Genomic DNA, 21,716 nt, shown 5'->3' with positions numbered 1-21,716 from the left:
AGAACTGTTAACCTACCACTGGCACATTCTCTAGCACTTGGTAGAGATATGGTGATACTAGAGTACAAATAGCAAATGCAGATTTCATATTGTATTGGAAGTCATGTATATGAACTTATTTTTTACTATTAATTCCAATACTCAGGTGTTTTGATTATGTAAATTGGTATAAGGGAACCAAATAAAACAACTTTGCCAATATTAATTATTAAAATACATATTCATTCTACTGAAATAAATGGAAACCACCGAAAAGGACCTTAGACGTGTGTAGAACAGCCTAAGAGGGTAGGAAGTGAAGCCCACTTCTGGGACACTGACACCAAGGCCCTAACCCAGAGGTCACCCAGTGACCCAGTGACGCAGTCTATGGTGCTCAGGGTGGGGTCAGGTCACCTGGTCACACACACGGAAGCCCGGTGAGTGGTCAACATTAGGTCTGGAGAAGGAACTGCTGCACTGTTTCAGGTATGATGTGATGGAAGTAGCAGAGAAAACCTCAAGGGCTGGGCACAAGGGAGGACATCAGTGACTGCCATTCATAGGCAGCACTCAGGCACCAGACACTGCAGGACATGGGCTGAGATACCTGAGCAGGGTCTCCTAGGACCTCGGGATGTTCACCTTGATCTAGTCCAGTGGGGTTGAGGCACCCAAGTGATATGCAAATCAATGATGGCCATAGAGCAGAAAGCTGAGGCTCCCCTGACTCAGACAGCAAGGGTCTCACCCCACCTGTCTCCCAGAAGCCCTGAGTTCAAACCCCACTCAGCATGGAGTGGACATGCAGGCTCATTTTCCTGCTGGTGGCTGCCCCAGGTAAGGACCCAGCCACCAGGGCTGCAGAGGAAACTGAGCCAGCTCCACAGTGCCTAACACCCCTGTGTCCTCTCCACGGGCATCCACTCACAAGTCCAGCTGGTGCAGCCCGGGGCTGAGGTGAAGAGGCCTGGAGAGTCAGTGAAGGTCTCCTGCAAAGGCTCCGGCTACACCTTCACCGACTATGCTATAAGCTGGGTGAAGCAGGTTCCAGGGAAAGGCCTGCAGTGGATGGGCTGGATCAATACAATACTGTAAAGCCAATGTATGCTGAGTGCATCACAGGACGATTTGTCTTCTCTCTGGATGCCTCTGTCAGCACAGCGTATCTGCAGATCAGCAGCCTGCAGGCTGAAGACAGCCGTGTATTACTGTGGGAGACACAGTGTGAAAAACACATCCTGAGAGCGTCAGAAACCCTGGGTGATGACCTGTTGGATAGTGTTTCTCACTAGAGGCCATTTATTGAAATTGAGACAGCTCTCCCTAAGTCATAAAGTGCCCAGGGTGGGCTCAACCTTTTGATCCTTCTGCCTCAGCCTCCATGACTGGAGGGGTTACAGGTGTTTGCCAGGCAAATCAGCTCTGTGGACAATAACTGAGATGTCCTTAGGGCATTTCTTTTTCCTTGCTGACCCACATGTTCAATTGCTCTGTTACCATTTAGGATTGTGAGATGGTCCCTCTCTTCTGCGGACTGGATTGTGTGAGAACATGAGACTGTGTGGCGATGAAACAGTTTCTGGTCCTCTGTCACCTCTCACATTTACATGGCTCCAAATTGTTTAACGGTGAAAGCACATTACTTTATTTATTGTAACTTGCTAAAGTGAAATTATTTTACAGAAAGAAATTCCTTGTGTTCAACTGAATGGCTTGATTTGTAACAGAAAATCAATTTTTAAATTGGTTACATTTAGGCCAGCATCACATTTTCTGAGGTCCTCACACATAAATGGACACAAGAAGAAGGGATCTCCCTTATAGCTGAACGTCTCTGAGGCAGTGGTGGAAACACCAAGGGTGACTGGTCACGACCTTGAGCGTCCTGCTTTGCCCTTCCTCTGCCTCTCACAGTCTCCTCTGTGATTCTGAGAGAATTGAGCATGTGACAGAACCTGATCTCACTGACCTAATTCATGTTCTACTTTGGCAATGAAAACTCTTAATAACAGAGAGCAGTATATACAACAAGACTTTATAACAGAAATAGAGATGCACAACTACACCACAAGTTAGAAATTTAACACACCTTATGCAAACAGGATAAAAGAGTAAATTCCATGCAGCCATGGAGCTCAGTATAGACAGACTCGTGTGCTACATATGTGTGTGTTGACACAGAAATTTCCACTCTTCACAATTTCCGCTTATGATGAGGACCTCTGTGCTGGATGAAGTCTCTAAGACCTTTATGCATTGCTCCTTTCTAGTGAAATGGCAGAGCAAGGCTGGGAGGGAACTTTCAATCAGCTAGCTGTGCCCTTGAGTCTACAGGAGTGGTGTGAATTTTCAGAGAAGAGAGAAGAGGATGGAATATTCAGGCTCATAATGCTCTGGAAGGAGGGACACCATCCCTCTTTGTCACCTCCCATCCTCCGATACAAGAAGCACAGGGAGGACTCTGTCTTCTGAAGTGTGGGGCTCCCAGTGTTGATGTCCCCCAAACCACAGTGCTCACCTGAGGCTTTGTGTCTGAGGCCCTGGTCCTGAGGTCGCAGGCATCCTCCATGAGCAACAGCTGTGGAATTCACGCCTCAGGGCCCAGGTGCTGCTCATCACAGCCTTTCTCCCTCTGTGTCCTGAACTCTGAGTCCTCCCATAAGGGTCAGCACCTGGGTGGGGGATGCAAATCTCCTCCATCTCCTCCCCTCCTGGACTGTAAAGCCCAGCGGGGCCTGGGTCGACCTACAACGCCCTCTATGGACAGGCTTTGTTTCATCATTTTCAGGCGTGAGTGCTCTGTTCAGGGCCTCAGGGATGCAAAGGCTCCTGCCCTCCACCAAATCAGCTTTACCTTCTTCTCTCCTTTTCCACAAGGGTCCTGTTCCAGATCACACTGAAGAAGTCTAGTCCTGGGCTGCTAACACCCATCCAGACCCTCAAACTAAACTGCTCCTTCTCTGGCTTCTCACTGAGCAATTTGGTACAGGTGTACCCTGGATCTGTCCGCCCACGGGGAAGGGATAGAGTAGTTGCCAACCATTTGGTGGGATGATAGTAAATACCACAGCCCACCCCTGAAGATCTGGCTAATAATCTCCAAGGATACCTTCAATAGCGAGGTGTTCCTCACCATGACCCCAGTGGACTCTGTAGACACAGCTACATATTACCATGCAAAGTGAGCAGAGACAGCCTTGGGTGGTCTGCTGCACAAGATCTCAGCTGCGTCTCGGTTCAGTTCCCTCCCCACTCTACAAATCAGGAAAGTGTGGAGAGTGTGCCCTTCCTGTCAGGCTCTGGGGATCCTCTGCACCCCAGAGCTTGTTACTTCCTGTTACTTTTTAAATTCCATATCACTTGACCTTCTTAGCTGTGCATGCAAGAGAGATGATATTTTCTGTTTAAAAGATAGGAAAGAAAAACTATGAGGAAAAAAAGGAAAAAACAGAAACAAAGTTTTGTAAATAGGGAGGGGAGGAATGTGGAAAAAATAAGAACCAAGATATATCATGTACAGGTACAAACTCCCAATGATGAATGTGATCGTGATATATACCAAAAATGTACCAATAAACTCAATGAGTAAAAAAAAATGCATGATGACAATTGCCTTCTACTTGGGTAAGATGGATCATTTAAAGGACACAATCTCTACCCATACTGCAGTCAGCAGCAAAATACAATAAAATCCAATAAATCACCACAATAGAGTCCAAACAAAGATTTGACTGCAGATATGGAACTAGACAAGCATTGGGTTTATAAATCAGGCTATTAAATTGGAGACCTTTAATGTCTCCTGATGTTGATGTGTTGAAATCTTGACTCCCAATACAGCAATATTCAGAGATGGGTCTTAGAGAGGTGATTTGATCATGAGGACAGCAGTGTCTTCAATGGGTAAATCCATTCATGTGGTCTTAGCTGAATGGGATATTAGAAGTCAAGCCCTCCTTTGAGAAAGTATGAGGATGTGGTTGTGTGGATTATATCTTGTTCTCTATCTATATAGCTAGCTCTAGCTCTAGCTCTCCTTCTGTTTCTCCCTCTCCTCCTGCTCCTCCTCCTCCTACTCATCCTCCTCCTCCTTCTCCATCACAGAGCCGAACTTTACCACCTGATCCCGCTACCACGTCTTCTGCCTCACCACAGGCCCATAGCCATGGAGACAGCTGAACTTGGACTGAACCTCAGAAACCAGGAACCAACAGAAATCTTTCCCAAGGACCATGAGCAGTTAAACACACATCAGAATTACAGAAATAGATACTAACATTTTTTTGTAATTTAAAAAACCCACAATAGTCAAATACGTATGACTAACGCAGTTTGTAAAATAATAAGATACATTGTCTCCCCATGATGGAGAGTCTGACAGAGAGAGTGTACAAATTAACCTTCAGATATTTTTAATGCAAGTTTCTACTGCTGAAGCTTTCTAAGGAGAGAAAGAGGCACTCAGAAAAGTCAGACGCGTGACACTTGGAAAGAGAAATTACAAATATGTTGTCACATACATTTCCTTAAATGTGATTAAAATTTGGTTAAAAAATTACAGCAATGTATTTTCTACAGAAATCTCTAATTCTACAGTTGAGGCTTTTATGTAATTTATAAAACAAATGACATTATTACCAGTCATCCAATAATCATTAGAGAACTTATAATCAATAAGAGAAAAACCTATAAGCTGGATTTCATTAAATTCAGAATCTATTTTCAGCTAAGGTATGATGGAAATAAAAGAGAAGCTTCTGAGTAGGATAAGACCTTTACAATTCATACAACTGCCAATGAGTCCTTGTACTTGAATCCAAAATATAGTTACAACCCTCAAAATGCAACAGTACAACTAAGCCATTCATGAAACCAGCAAAATTTTTGCAGACATCCCACCAGCGAGAATACAGAGGTGATAAACAGGCACACAAATAGAACCTCAAGGTCAACTACCTTGACCTCTACCTATAGAAAATTCCAAACAAGACTTAATGAAACTCCATTCCACAAGCTGAACTTTCTTCAAGTTCAACAAGGCTCTGAGGTGTGAGCTGCCACCCAGCCCCATGTATACACTGTGAGGTCCTACGAAGGTGCTGGGTTTGAACCCTGCTCTGACCTGGGCTTCCTTCAAGCCAACATCCTATAGTTCACCCCATAGTTCCAAGGTGCCCTTGTGTCTTCTGCCACATATTCTCCAGTGTTACCGCCACACTTTGGAGACTACATTGAGCTGTGGATTTCTGACTCTCTGATTTTCATGGGATCTTTTCCTGAAGCTGAAAGTTTTGTTATGCACTACAATTCTTCCAGGAGGATGGAAAGCACACCAGGAGTCTCAGAGGCAAAGTGTAAAACAAGCTTTATTCTCAGCACTGGTGGGTCAGCCTGGATTCACACACCAAGAGACTGACCCCCATTTGGGGTTGAGCAGGGCAGGTTATACTCTTGGGAGGGAGGTGGACTTGCAGGAGTTACAAAGAGTATAAGTCATATGACCTCAGCAAATTCATTGCTTATCAGACACCAAGCTCAAAGCAAAGAGTTACATTTGATGTACATGTGTCAGGGAGGTAGAAGTAACTAATTGTTTGAGAATAGAGAAAATTCCTGAGGTGTTTGAGGAGTGTTGGGCCAGGCAAGCCCAGAAATGTTGAGGGTATGGGGGAAAACCTCTGTACCAGTAAGTCTGTCTGGCCTTAACTGCAGAGAGGCACATTCCCCGTTCATTCCTATGGTATAGATTCCAGCTCACAATTTAGGGCCTTCTTTCTTCTCATCTCTTCGCCTTTTGTTTTTTTGGGGGCACCAGGGATCAAACTCGGGACCTTGTGCTTGCAAGGCAGGTGGTGGAACCACTGAGCTACATCCTGGCCCCTCTTCTCCTTTTGGAGTTCACTTACTCCTATTGTACACCAACATTATACAAAAACACATGCAGATTTTATTGTCTTTTTGAAACTAATTTCAGGTTTTTTAAATAAAACTAATGCTAAATAAATAAATACATAAAACTCATACTTGGGTATGATCTATGGCCAAGTTAATTTATTCTTTCTTGTAATAGCTTTGCGAAAACTGCCTGTGATCTGGTTGACAAGATTGCGTCATTTCTATTGTTTTGATTTCTGCAATTTCTGTTTGCTTCTTTCATTTATTTTCTTTCTTTTTTTAATTTTTACTGGTAAATGTTTGATCTACATAATCATGAGTTAGTATATGCACATCTAGTGATCAGATGTCAGTGCATTTTGTATTTTATTTATCGTCATGGAAGAGCTTATGCTAATTTACGCTACTAGAACATTTATTTTCTTTTAGAATATCAACATATTCACCTAACAAGACATAATAGTGGTGTTTTGCCTTTTGGCACCTTTTATAAAAGATACTGGGTTTTGCACAAGTTGGGCACATGTTCTATCACTGAGGTACACCATCAAGCCTGTAACTTTCATTTTTAAGCCATATATAATAATTGTACATGTTCATAAGTTTATTTGTGATATTTTGGTACATTTGTGATCTGTATATTGATGAACTTGGGACATTTAATTTATCCAACCTTTCAAGCATTTGTCATTCCTATGCAATGAGAACACTGCTAGCCATTTCCTCCATCTATTTGGGATTACATGGCCCACTACTGAAACCTGTAACCACCCTTCTGGGTGAAAGTACACCAGGAGTCCTTCCCGCTTCCTGCTGTGATTCTGTTCCTGGTGATCAAATCCCCACCTTCTCCATATGCCCCACACATCACGCCCTGTGTCAACCAGTATTTCTCTGTTTTTTATGAGATCTGCTACTGTATTTTCCACATGGGAGTGACCTCCTGTAGTGTCTGTCCTGTGCTTGGCTTTGTTTCATTTCACATTAAGATCTCCTAGTGTATGGGTTTACTTTCCATCTGTATAACAAATCCCTGAGATAATTAACTTAAAAAGACAAAAGGGTTGTTTTGACTCATGCCTTTACAGCTTCTAGTCCATCCTCAGGTGTTCGCATGGCTTTTAGGACTTTCCTTCCCTTTAGTGGGGTCCTAGTTCCCTGTTTGCTCTTCTAGAAGTGAACTATTCCTGCACCAAAGAATCATATGTGAGTTCCATGGCTTCCCATCCAGCTCAGTATGTATATATCCTGCAAAGGTGTCCCCTAATGTTCTTCTGCAGAGCGCTAGATCCATTTCGGCCAGCTGAAGACATCTGCTGACATTAACTGATATTTTACACCCAGGTTTTCTGGTGGTGACAATTTGAATATTTTGAATTATGTAAGATATTGGAGCAACACAGGGGACCAGAGGCCCAGCCAAAATGATGGCAGCAGGCTGCTGTGGACTCAGGAATATCATAACAAAAGAAAAACAAAAAGAGAGTAATATTGCAAATATACAAAGTAATATTGCAAATATACAAAGTAACAATGCAACTCAAATAAGCAAAAATATAGGAATATTTTTGAAAAGCCAAAATTAATAGAAAAAAATAAATTTAAAAGTCCTCATTAGAAAAAATATAAAGATCAAGTATTTCAAAACAAAAATATCGACAATGCTTTTTAAAAATTTAAAACAAAAATGTGTAAATGGAAGATCTGAAACAATAATACTACAAAAAAAAAAAGAAATCTAGAAGAAACAGTGCATAACAAAAGGATGGGCAAGAATTTTTTGATTATACCCTAAAACAACTGGCAAAATAAAATAGTCAAATAAAATACCTTCACACTACAAAGCACCTACACAACAAAGAAAACAATATCCAGAGTAGAGAGATAATATACATACAGTGGAAAATGTTTCCAAACTGTACATCTCATGAAAGTTACAGATTGTATAAGAAGACCTCAGACAACACAATAGCAAAAATACTAGTTCACTAATGAATAAAGAAAAATACCCACATAAAAATTTCTCCACAAAAGACATAAATAACCGACATATATATGAAAAGAATCTAAATAACAGTTATAATCACTGAAATTAAAATCAAAGAATGGCCATTATCAAAAGACAAAGGTTAATAAGTTTCTGATAAGTTGAGGAAAGGAAATACTGGGATACTCTCGGTGTGGATGTGACTTAGCATATCCATTACAGAAAATAATGTCTATGTCCCTCCAAACTTAAAAAAATAAAAGTAGTACATGATCCAGGAATCCAAGAAACACATCCATAGAAAATGGAAACGATATCAGTCTATCAGAGACACACTGGCATGCCCATATTTTGTGCACTATTCACAATCACTGAGACATGAATCAACCAAATTGTGCATCAAGAGGTGGATGGAAAAGGAAGGTGTGGTACATATGCAAAATAGCAAGTCCTAAATGGATGTCATTTGTATAAACAATGATTCATGCAATGTTGTTCTTCCATATTAGATATTAACACACATTTTTCAATTACAAATTTTCCATAATCTATATTTAATAATCCCTAAACTTATTTTTACTATTAATTCCAAGACTCAGTTTTTTATTATGTAAATTGCTATAAAGGAACAAAATAAAACAACTTTGCCAATATTAGTTATAAAATACTTATTCATTCTACTGAAATAAGTGGAAACCACCAAAAAAAAACCTTAGACATGTGTAAAATACCCTAAAGGTAGAAAATGAAGCCCACTTCTGGGACACTGGCAGCAAGGGACTAACCCAGGGGTCACCCAGTGGTGAGGGGGTTGCAGTCTACGTTGCTCAGGGTGGGGTCAGGTCACCTGGTCACACACACGGAAGCCCCGTGAGTCGTCAACATTCAGTCTGGAGAAGAAACTGCTGCCCTGTTTCAGGTGTGATGTGATGGAAGCAGCAGAGAAAACCTCAAGGTTTGGCCATGAGTGAGGACATCAGTGTGCAGGCACTGACCAGTGTTAGACCCCAGGCATTGCAAGACCCATTCATAGGCAGGACTCAGGCATCAGACACTGTAGGACACTGAGCCACCTGAGCAGGGTCTCCTAGGACCTCGGGATGTTCACCCTGATCTAGTCCAGTGGGGGTGGAGGAGCCTGAGTGATATGCAAATTTCTGGGGGCCATTGAGTAGAAAGCTGAGATTCCCCTGACTCAGGCAGCAAGGGCCTCACCCCATCTGTCTCCCAGAAGCCCTGAGTTCAAACCCCACTCAGCATGGAGTGGACATGCAGGCTCATTTTCCTGCTGGTGGCTGCCCCAGGTAAGGACCCAGTGCCCAGGGCTACAGAGGAAACTGAGCCAGCTCCACAGTGCCTAACACCCCTGTGTCCTCTCCACAGGCATCCACTCACAAGTCCAGCTGGTGCAGCCCGGGGCTGAGGTGAAGAGGCCTGGAGAGTCAGTGAAGGTCTCCTGCAAAGGCTCCGGCTACACCTTCACCGACTATGCTATAAACTGGGTGAAGCAGGTTCCAGGGAAAGGCCTGCAGTGGATGGGCTGGATCGACACCAAAACTTCAAAGCCAACATATGCTGAGGGCTTCACAGGACGATTTGTCTTCTCCCTGGATGCTTCTGTCAGCACAGCGTATCTGCAGATCAGCAGCCTGCAGGCTGAAGACATGGCTGTGTATTACTGTACGAGACACAGTGTAAAAAACCACATCCTGAGCGTGTCAGAAACCCTGGGGGATGAGCTCGGCCAGGCTGGGACAACCTGACTCTGGTTTTTTTTAACTGGATTATGAATTCACAGGATGGACATTTAGGAGACTGATTTCAGGTTGTCTGCTGTACCAGTTCATTTTAATTGTCTAGACAAGTGTCTAAAGGAACCCAGGAGAGGTGATTAGATCATGATTGGATCCCTGATGTTCACAGATGAATGTAGTGTGGGTGGAAGGTGGGCCCCAGCTGGAGGAGGTGGCTCACTGGGGCTTTGGCTCTAAGGTCTGTCTTCTGCTTGTTCTGCATGTGCAGCCTCTGGATCTGTCTGGCTTCAGGGAAGGGACTGGAATGGGTTAGTCTGGTTAGAAAAGAAACAAAGATAACAGATTCATGACAGAATATGTCACATCTGTAAAAGGAAGATTCACAATTTCCACAGATAATTTCAAAGGCATTGCCTATCTGCACTTACACAGTCTAAGATCTGAAGACTCTGCCTTGTATTAGTGTGTGACAGAGAGCCATAGTGAGGGGACATCAATTGTAAGGTCTCACCCAACACTCCAGCAGAGGCACTTGTGACTAGTTGGGGGCACACAGGACACATTGAGCTGAGAGTCAGGCAAGGAGTAGGAGCAAAGTTGAAACCCATTAAAGGCTGATTTCCTGTCATTATCTGAAGATTCATCTCCATCTAACTTCTTTATAGACCTACATTTTCATTTACCAATTTGTTTCCTCAGAAAAATAAAATGGGTCATTGTAGAGAAATGGCTTATATCAGGTCTAGAACTGGCTCGCCAGCATTTGGAAGTGCCAGAAAGTAAGGAAGTTCTCAAAATCCAGAGTGAGGCTGCATGAAAGTGCTCAGCAGCATGAATACAGGTAAGCCATAGTGCTCAACAGTGACGATGTGGGCCCATCACAGTGCTCCACAGTTAGACTCTGAGAGCATCAAAGGGAAATCAAGGGCACTCACAGGACAAAGCTGGAATAACTGGAGCAGTGAAATAAATGAAAGGGTATTGGATTCCATTCTCAAGTAGGAAGTGAATATACATGAATGCACAGAGATGTAATGACAATTGGATAAGTAAATAAATGACAGTGTGTGTGAGTCAGGATCCTCCAGGCAAACAGCACTTATATTTACCTGTGCATCTATATAACTCTCTACTTGTCTTTTCATCCATCCATCCATCCATCCAATGAATTTAGTATTTATTTTTATAAATAACCTTTTAACTCATGAATAAAATGAGGCAAACTGTGCAGATCAGGGGTTTCCTGTTATAGAGTTCACACATAGAGTTTCCCATTATGTTTTGTAGATATGTAAATGGGAGGAACTTGATGCCTCCAAAAGCAGAGAAATGATAAAGATATGGAATGCTAAATATCCAATTTGATCAGTGCACACTATATGCTTCTGATGAAATATCACAATAAACTCTCTTAATATTTACAATTCATGGAGACTAATAAAATAAATTATTTAATATTACTACTGCAATCACTAACTTTTAACTTTTCAGACCAGAATGCAGATAGTGGAGTCCACATTGTTGGTGTCTCTCAATGAGGAGGGACAGAGCTGGCCTCTGATCTTCACCACCACTTCCTCCTGAGACCTTAGGCAGTCCTTGACCTCAGGATGGAAGCTGTGAGGTGGATGTTCCAGGAGTCAGTTTCTAAGACAGGGACATTCACTCCTTCCATAGCAAGGATTTCTCTTTCTGCAAACCATTGAGTGAGTGTATCAGTTGATTACCAGGAGTCATGAAGGTTCTTGCTCCAATGCTACAGTAAATATTTCACTGAACCCAAAGTCCCCCAGTAGAGAGCAAGAAATGGACACTTCTGAGACATACGAGTGAGATCTTGCAGATCAGAAACTGGCCACTGCATCACTGAGCTTTTTTTTACAGCTGTCTGTTTCCTGCTCTGAGGAGGTGATGTTCCTTAATGTGGCTCCCCACGGTGGAAGTCCTAGGGTGTTCACGCAAAAACTCAGGTTTCTATGGAAAAATCAGGACTACGTTGCTGAGTTCTATTTCAACAAGGTTAGAAACTGACATCATGTGAGCAAAAGTACCAACACCATGCTAAAATCAAAGGACATGTTTCTTAGCATGAACATAATTCCCCTCCATAGAGACCCTTGAATGTATGGTACGAAATGCACTTCACCTGGACAACTATAAACCCAAGTCACATGAGTCACTCAAGCCTTCATAGCATAACAAACCTTGTGTCACTGTTACTTTACTCTGAACTAAATGCGATTGGAATATTTAACTCCTCCCATGATATTCTGGAATATAAATGAGTCTAGGAAAATGGAAATGGATTTGAGTTAAAATCCTTCACTTTAAACCACTATGTGTCTGTGTTTACCTGTAGCATCTATCATGTTGTATCAGTGCATCTATATGTACATAAACAAATGCTCAATACTAAACATGTACTGTCCTGCTAATCTCTAGGAGCTGACGTGTAGTTACTATGAGCCCTAAGCTTTTCTTAATCTGTGAATGTACTCAGCTCCATGAAGGATTGCCTGCTGCATGTCTTGTCCTGGAATAAGAGATCCTGGGCCTGGTGCAGGAGACCTCAGGGGAAGCACTGAGTTCAAAGAGGGCACAGCCAGCATCCTTCACTGAGCAGCAGGTCCATCAGTCCCAGCAAGGAACCTCACTTCTCTCCCTCTTGTGCATTTATATACAAATGTACGTTTTATATGAAAATACCCAACTGGGCGTCCAGATTAAATCACAGTCAACATTTGTTTACATGCAGAAACTTTCTCAAACCTGAAGACTTTTTGTGTTATTTGTAAAGCTAATCTGCAAGAACTTGGAGAAATCTTGGATCCTCCTCTTTTTGGTGGTGGTTCATAGAGGTGAGTGTTCTAGGAATCAACCAAGATGACACGGGGAAGCTGCGTCTGACCCAGGACTCACTGTGTTCTCCTTCCCCAGGTGTCCTGTTCTAGATGCAGCTGCAGGAGTCAGGGCCTGGCCTGGTGAGGACTTTGAAAGCCCTGTCCCTCACCTGTATTGTCTCTGGTTACTCCATCACCTGCCATTAGCACTGGAGCTGGATCAGTCAGTTTCCAGGGAAAGGACTAGAATGAATGAGGCTCAGTGGTAATAGAGAAGACACAGCTTAAAATCCCTCCCTGAAAACATAAGTTAGCATTTCTAGAGACATGTCCAAGAAACAGTCCTTCCTGCAGCTGAACTCAATAACCTTGGAGGAAATGGTCGTATGTTACTGAACGAGAGATATGGTGAGAGGACATCAGCGTGAGCCCAGATACACACATCTCTGCAGGGGAGCTCAGGACCAGCAGGGGGCGAGAAGGATTCACTGAAAACCAGGAAGGATCCCAGGAGCAACTGCAGAGATGGAAGCTGGGGAATGAGGGCTTCCTGACCTTTGGGGGGGTCCTCTCTGTCTTAATATCATAAGAACTGCGGTGACCCTGGAGTATACACATCTACTTCAGTTGACTTATTAAGTATCCATTTCCAAAGAAATTAAAGAATATTTTTGTTAACACTCACTCTTATTTGCTTTTTTACATGTTCATTTATTTCCTTGTCTCTCTCATTTGAAATTTTTGAAAGCCAAGCACACATTTCATCATGCAAAAGTAAACTATAAATGTGCAGAACTGAGGTGTCTTTGGAATGTCAAGTCATCCTCACTTAAAAATGAATTTAGCCGGGTGTGATGTGTGCCTCCTAGTGCCAGCATTTAAGAGGATGAGGCAGGAGAATCAAACTCCTAACTCCTCACATGTGTGGTCCCTGAAGGCAGAGTGGAGGTCATGTTCTCACACTGAACTCGGTGTTTCTAAGAAGTGGGCCTGGACCTCACATTCAGCTCATCTTGTTATCCAAGGCACCCTCTACCTATTCACCCATTTCTGCTCCTCACCTGGGACCAACATAATCACTGACCTGCCTAGTAATTAAGGACTAAGATGGTCTTGGTCCAGGGTGTGCTGTCACAGGTGAACCTGCAGCATCCAGCTAGTGTGGGGACACACCTTTCAGGACACACAGTCACCTGGGATCTGGCCAGCCCTTAACTATTGCACTTCTGAATTCCTGCTTCCTGAGAGATCCTTGAAATCTCATAATTTCTTATGTGCATCAAATAGGGTCCTTTTTCTGTGTATTTTCTGGTTTAGGGATAAATATCAAATGTGTTTTCAACTTGGTTGGATCAGATCCTTGACTAATAATAATTTGAAGGTGATCTCTGAAGTTGCTTGTGGTTCCTGATCCAAGCTCATAAAAAAGAAAATATCATTATTAACATTCCGAACACTATGAAAACTTGTAAAAACTTAAAATCATCAGTTGTTATTGGACCCATAATAGTTGTGAAATAGCAAGGAGATCAACCACCCAAAAAAACAAACCACGACACAAGTTAAGGACTGAGTTGTAGAAATATCATCAGCTAAGCAACCAAGTTTATTATTTACAGTATCTACAATTTATAAAATTATACCACACATTTAAGTGAAGTTTCTTAAACTCTATAAGAAGAATCTATTTCCTACCAGGGTCCAATAATTTTCCAACTTGCTTCTGTGCCCTCTCTAGCAGGGCATTTAATACTCATTTATGTCAAATATGCATATAAAGAAATCTATAAATTTCTTTCAGACACTCCAAAATCCAGCCATAGACTCTGTAACTTAGAGAAATCAACAGCTGTACCCATATTTTGAGGTCTTGGTTAAACCCGTAATCATTTATAGATAATGAAATCTTGATAGATCCCTATATATGCTGCTAAAATCTTACAATCTAAAGTTAAGGGTTAAAATAACAAACACTGGTGAGTTTGAAGCAGACCAAATTCAAATTCAGTTTCTCTAAACTGAAAACCACTTGTCATGCTTCATGTGCAAGGTGTTTGCTACCTCCCCCAGTTTAGGAACAATGTTCTTTCCTTCCTTAGCTCATGGTTCTTCCTCCACTTTGAGATCCAGCACCTGAATATCATGTCTCAGCCAGGATATTGCTTTGTCTTTCTGAGTTCAGTCCACTTTCTGCTTCCATCTATGAAGATATCCGTGTTTACATGACAAGTGCTCCCTAATAATTGAGGATATGCTACCATATGAAGATGCTTCACTGAATCATAGATCCACAATCCATTTACCACTGAAACTATCATTTTCAGACTCAATGGAAAATAACTCTTTTAAAGTCCTGGAGATTGAAGCCAGGGATTCCATCCTGATCTTCTCCCCTTTTTAAATTTTGAGGAAAGGTCTTCCTATGTCATTCATTCTCCAGGGTAGGATCAAATTTATGAGCCTTTTGCCTCAGACTCTCAGACTGCAGGGATTACAGGTGTTTGCCACCTTATCCAGCTCCATGGAAAATTACTTAGATGTCCTGGGAGCCCTTGGCTGCCACTCAGGATTATGGGGATGATCTTTCTCTTGTGTTCACTGAATTGTGTGGAACACCAGACTGTGTGGGGATGCCAAAGCTTGTGGGGATCCCATCCCCTCTCACTTCCAGATGACACCAAATTGTTTAATAGAGTAATTATATCCATTTTATTTGTTGTAACATGCTAAAATTAAATAAGTTTACAGACAGAAAATTATTCTTTATGTTCAATTGAATAATCTTTTTTATGGCATAGATTCAATTCTTATGTTGATCAAATTTACACCAGCATCACACTTTCTGAAGTCCTCAAACATAAATGAATTCAAGAACAAGGAGTGTCCTTTACAGCTGAGCATTTCTGAGGCAGTGTTGAAGACACGCAGAGTTATTGGTCATGACCTTGAGTGTCCATCTCTGTCCTTCCTCTGCTTCTCACATGCTCCTCTCTGAGAAAATTGAGCATGCACTAAAATCTGAAGTCTCTCATCTTATTCAGGGTTTAGGCTTTGGCAAAGAAAACCCACAGAGCAGAGAGCAGTGTCTTCAACAAGAGGTTAATAGAAACACAGTGGCACAACTACACAACAAGGTAGAAGAGGAGAATAACTTACAGAATCAGAAAAAATACATAAATCACAGACAATCATGGAGGAGAGGACAGACAGATTTGAGGGCTCCATATCCTTGTGATCACCCAGAACTGTCCACACTGCACAATTTTCTGTGGTGATGAGGACTGACCATACTCCAAGACCTCATCAAGGGAACTGTACCAGTGTAGGACCACAGCAAGGCAACGAGGGAGCTCGCTGTTCACCGGCTGTGCCCCCGAGTCCACCTCAGCACTAAAATCCTGAACTCCGTCCTGAGAGAAGCAGAAGGAAGTCAGATGTGGAGCCCTCCATCTCCTCGGGACTGATGGGGCATGAGGACAAGGTGGGTGATCTGTGAACTGTCCTTGTAGGATGACACACACATGGAGACACAATGAGGAGCAGGCACCTATACAAACAGGAAGTGAAAATGACTACTCTCCTGTCCCTCTCCTATGCTAACCATCAACCCATCCCTCTCTCTGTCATAGAGAGGACATGACTGCACATACAGGAATTGCCTCCTGCTGTGCCCAGGCTCACAGTGCTCTAGCAGGAGGGACACCAATCTGTCATGATCTCCCATCTTGCAGGACAGGAAGCACAGGGAAGACCCTGTCGGCAGCAATGGGGACCTCTCAGACTTGATGTCCTCCAAACACAGGGCTCATCTGGGCTTTGTGAATGATACCCTGGTCCTGAGTGGGCATGCATCCTCCAGGGGGAGCAGATGTGGAACCCACTCCTGAGGGGACAGGTGCTGCTCATCACAGCCTTGCTCCCTCTTTATTCTGAGGTCTGAGTCCTCCCATCAGGCTCAGGACCTGGGGAGGGAATGCAAATCTCCTCCAGCTCCTCCCCTCCTGGTTTGAAAAGCACAGCAGGGCCTGGGTCAAGACTCCTGTGCCCACCATGGACAGGGTGTGCTCCATTCTTCTGCTGCTGACTGTTCCTGCCTGTGAGTGCTCTGATCAGGGCCTCAGGGATGCAAAGGCTCCAGTTTTCACCTGAACCAACTTACTTTTCTTCTCTGTTTCTCCACAGGCATTCTGTCCCAGGTCACCCTGAAGGAGTCTGGCCCTGGGCTGGTGATTCCCACCTAGACCTTCAGGCTGACCTGCTCCTTCTCTGACTTCTCACTGAGCATAATTGGTCTGGCTGTAGCCTGGATCTGTCAGGCACAGGGAAGGGCCTGGGGTGGCTGGCAGACATTTATTGGCATGACGATAAGTACTACAACTCAGCCCTGAAGAGCTGGCTCACAATCTCCAAGGACAACTCCAACACCCAGGTGTCCCCCACGATGACCAGCATGGACCCTGCAGACACAGCCACATGTTACTGTGTAAGAAGAGCACAGAGACTCAGCCTTGAGAGCCTCCTGTACAAGATCTCAGGCTGTATCTCTTCCCAGGTCCCTACCAGGTCAGGAAAGTGTGTACTTCCGGTCAGCCTCTGGAATTTCCTCTTCACCCCAGTGCCTGGGGTCTTGACTTCCTGTTACTTCTTTAATTCTTCATCACATGCTCTTCTTAGCTATTTATGTAGGGAGATGCTATGTTCTGTTAGTAAAGGTGCATAATGAAGGTTGCCTGGTACCTGGGCCGATTGGGTCATTGATAGAACCTACCTTGTTCACCAGGCCCATAGTTTACACACCAGCAGGATACAAATAACCAAAGTATACAAATCACCTTTATTCAACTGCTAAGTATAGGCAGAGTGGTGAGATACACATCCCTACTGCAGGAAGTCCCCCTATAGGTAGGCTGTGGCTTCCCCCCAAGGTACATGGATCCAACCACTGACTGTCACCATGGTGATATGTTAAGTGTCCCTATTTCTACAATATATATTTGCTTCACTGAGTATTCTTTTAAAATCTGTAAGTTAACTCTGGCTACTACCTTTATTTTTGTTACTAATTTACTCATATTTGGGGCATGATTTACAACATAATTTTTAAATTTTTTTTTCTTTTTAGGGTGAACAGTAGTGAGGTAATGTATTTACCTTAGATTGGTTGTGTCTATCTTGAGTAAGAAAAAAATATCTTGGCTTCTCCAATGCTGCATTGAGATAGGCACCCAAGGGAACCTCACTGCATTGATGTTACAAGAGCACCAAGGAGAGGCTTCTCAGAGGTCCTGGTGAAGACAGGCAGTGCCTTTAGGGCCACAGCCCTCCCTCCTGGTAGAGAAATGCCACGAAGTCCCTCAACTCCCTGTAGAAGCACAGGAAGCTGTCACTTCTCCAGGCTGATGAGATTGCTCATGCATGGCAAACAGAGTTGGGACATCTGTGGCTTTACTGAGACTCTAAGCACCTCAATTAAACTCCCTGTGAAATAAAGAATATATTACAAATTGTTCCTTACCCTAGAGTGATAGTCCTTCCCCATAAAGAGTCTTTATTTCATTCCTTGCTGTCCTGTCCTCATTTCCCACCCTCATTCCGCCTGGGGAAGGCTAAGGAGTAGTGGGATGTGAAGGGAGAAAAGTTCTATGGAGTCACAGAAGTCCAGTCAGCAAACTCTTGAAGACTCAAGCATGGAGAAACAAAAGTACCCTGCAGTGACCCAGCCATATCCACCATCAGGTTTGAGAAAGGCAGTCAGTTTTCTTGCACTGGTTTGGGACTGTGTCTGAAAAAAATCATGTCCATTGTTGAAGAAAGCAGGAGATCTCTGAATGCTGTCCCTTGTCTGGTGGCTGCATCCCCATGTCGGTCTCTCAAAGGTAGCAATTGGTCTATGGGCTGTGGTGTCTCATAACTCAGCGTTTACCTCCTTGTCCCCAGGGTTCCTTTCCCAAGTGAGGCTGCAGAGTTGGGCCAGGCCTGGTGAAGCCTCTCAGATCTGCTTCCTCACTGCTCCATGTCTAGAATCTCCAATACCTGAGGTGACTTCTGTCCTGGATCATACAATCCCGGGGAAGGGGCTGAGTGCTTGGGGCAGCTCAGGTTCAGTGGTAATACACAACTCGGCACACCTTTCCAAAGCCAGTGTTCCTCCTGCAGTGACAGGCCCAAGACCCATCCTCCAAACAGCTGAGCTTCCTGCAGCCAATGTCTTGACCATGCATTACTATGTGAGAGACATGGTGTGGGGAAACAGTGACCCAGATAGAGAACTCCCTGCAAGGTCACTCTGGACCAAGAAGGGAGGGGCCAGGACTAGCAGGCCGTGCTCAGGAGCACAGAGCAAAGGACCTGGGCCCCAGAAGCAGTTAAGGAGAGGAGTACATATATCTTTGATAGTCTCATGGAAACATACTTCCCCATAACTCATTGCCCTCCTCACCTATGTTTTCTCTGTTAATATGCCCTCATGGAGGAAGTCACTTAACACCTCTGCCTACGTAATTGAAATATTCAGAAGGAGTCCTTACCAAATCCTTGGGCCTCTACTCCTGGAAGTACTGCAATGTTGAGGAGGCATTGGGTGAGCCCTAGACTGTGCCACAAGACAGGTTATCATACTTCTAACAGCAACATCCTCTGGCTGTGACAACTCCACACAGGCTGCTCTCTGCCTGCTGCTGCAGCTGAAAAGCACAGGTCTTAAATCTAGTCCAGAAAGATGCTTGGTGTAACTGTTCTGCCCTAGAGTTTCGGGTCAATTTACACTGTGTGGTTAAACTTTTCTAATGTCACATTTTCAAATAGTTCTTCAAGTCACAGTCATATAAAACAGGTTTACCCTCGTTACTTAAACAAACAGGAAACTGGGGAAGAAATGATGTGGTCTTTACACATTTGAAAACAGGCTTCAGAGGATTGTCGTCATAGGAGATTAAAGCCTTGCTCAAGGGGCTGAGTTCTAACTCTCTGAAATTGCATGGTGACCACCTGGGGGAGGCTGTGAATGAACCTGGGGCCACCCCTCTCCCTTGCTGTCTTCCACATGTGCTCACTGCACAGCTCATGACAACACAGCACTAGGCCCTGACCAGATGCAGCTCCCCAGTCTTGAGCTTCCCTTCCTCCAGGTCCCTGAGCCACAAAAACCAATTTTCAATGAATCAGAAAACCTCCTAAAGGTGCTGATGACAAATTGAACTCACTATTTACAAAAGGACAGATCCAGGCCCTTAGGTGACATGTAGCCTATCATCTCTTGGATGTGGCTCTGCTGGCTCTCTCACCATCTTATATGCCCCAGCGATCTCAATGTCTGAAGCTCCTATAAGTCACCATAAATGCCTGATGGCTCCCCTTTCCCACAATTCCACAGAGCCCTTCATTCTGGCTCTGCTGTGAGCTCTGAGCTGTCCTGCAGGGCTGAAAATACCACTGTCATCACCTCGACATGCCACCCTATGCCTGTGACACCTTCAGTCTGGGCCACGGTGGCTCCTTCCTGCAAGTTCTGCTGGGGACTGGTTTAGGCATGAGGAACCCCACACTGGAAGACTCCTCCTGGCAATCCCCATGTACTCTATCTGGTGATATAACAAATGAAAGGTGATGGAGAGAAGGAGGTCCAGCCAGGGCCTTACTTCAAAGGCCCAATTATTCCTGGGTGGACAATGATAAAAAGGACAAGCTTCATTGGAAAATCCCAGCCTGTGAAGGAGATCTATCACCTCTGCTGACAAATGGAGGTGTGTAATGGCCCAGAAGAAATCCTGCCCTCAGGCTCTAGGGCAAAAAAACTTTCTGGGACATTTTGTACTCTTCTAAGAAGTTCTTCCTCAGATGGAGAACAAGGCTAAACTTTTTTAAAAGTCCTCTCTGAAGACTTTTGTGCCCAGGTATCATTAACACACCTATGAAACTGACAGATTAAAGCTTGTACTCATTATCTGGTAACCACAAATGGCCCACTGGGACAAATACAGACGTCAATTCCCCTCTCTTCCCCCACACATGCAAAAGATGAGAACCAAGAGGAGGAGGGGGGAGCAACAAGGAGGTTGAGATCTTTAATGAGAGAGGGAGGGGGGAAAGCAAACCATTGAGCTCCTTCTCAGCATTAAGTCCGTAGCCTTTACAAAATCCCATGGAGAGCATCAGCCATCACCTGATTGACCACTTGAATCTGCACAGTTTATGACGTGATTCCAGCCACCCACAGCATCAAGTGGACTGAGTTTATGCCCTTCAGCTTTGAATGACTGAGAGAGCAGTTGAGAGAACCTCCCCCAAACTAAACATATTTTGGTCCCCACAAATGTGTTTTTGGAAATGACTTCTTCCAGGGTCACCTGGAAGCTGGTTCTTTCCACTGTTTCTCAGGATTCAGCCTCTCACACTGGTTTCATGAGAAACTGTGCTTGAGACATCAGATAGTGGCTTCATCCTTACATGTGTCTCCTTGGACAAGCAAGGCTCTCGATGTCTCATCTGCCCCAGAGATGGGGTTGTGTATTTCTCATCTAAGGAGCCGCCCATAGAGACTACTTCTCATCATGGAGTGTGTCTCCTGACATCACTCCCCAATCCTGGTCAGAAGGAGTGAGCACCTCTTTTTCTTCAGTGTCCGTATGAATGAACACTTATTTTCTAAACGCTCAGTTTGAGAGTTTCTAGTTGCTGAAAAGGAGAGAAGGGGCGCTAAAACTTCAGAGGCTACAGAAAGAAAAAGAGGGAAGCCTCTATTGCCCATTTTAAGAAAATAAGGACTTGGTGTGCTTAAAATAAAGTCCACAAGGGAGAGCTCCAACATTACTTTTTAAAAAATTAATTTTATTGGTACATTTAGGGTATACAATATAATGACATTCATTATTAGAAATTTGCACCTTTACATAATCCATCTTGGTTCGTAGTTTTCCCCTTCCCCTGCTCTCCCTTCAACCCCTCCATCCCTCCCTATTTACAAAGACTTTGTTTCCATTTTTCATTTTCTCATATTAATTCCATTCCCTTCTTTCCTTTCCCTTATGCCTCCCACTTCCCCTTCCCCTTTGCCCCTTTTCTTCCTATTTCACATTATCTATTATACTTTTTAGTCCTTATTTACACTTTCAGTTTCTCACACTAGAGAAACCATTTGGTATTTACACATGTGTGTCTTATTTATTTCACTTAAGAGTATCACTTCAATGTGCATCCGTTTATCTATAAACTAGAGACATTTATAGCCAACATTACTTTTTAACAGGACCACATTAATTC

General features: G+C 43.6%; 2 gene segments (V, D, J or C); both read left to right on the top strand.

Moving 5' to 3' along the window:
- LOC101718346 (Ig mu chain C region membrane-bound form-like) overlaps nt 1–21,716 on the top strand; it is a 208,800-nt gene that overhangs the window by 134,335 nt on the left and 52,749 nt on the right.
- LOC110347137 (immunoglobulin heavy variable 7-4-1-like) lies at nt 9,123–9,627 on the top strand. The segment is given in 2 exon segments: nt 9,123–9,168; nt 9,248–9,627. Coding segments are annotated over 2 exon segments (426 nt in total).

The sequence above is a fragment of the Heterocephalus glaber genome, unplaced genomic scaffold (assembly GCF_053883595.1).
Source record: "Heterocephalus glaber isolate CG9 unplaced genomic scaffold, H.glaber_assembly_v1.0 deba00001140, whole genome shotgun sequence".
Taxonomy (NCBI): domain Eukaryota; kingdom Metazoa; phylum Chordata; class Mammalia; order Rodentia; family Bathyergidae; genus Heterocephalus; species Heterocephalus glaber.
This window is presented reverse-complemented; position numbering and strand designations above follow the sequence as displayed.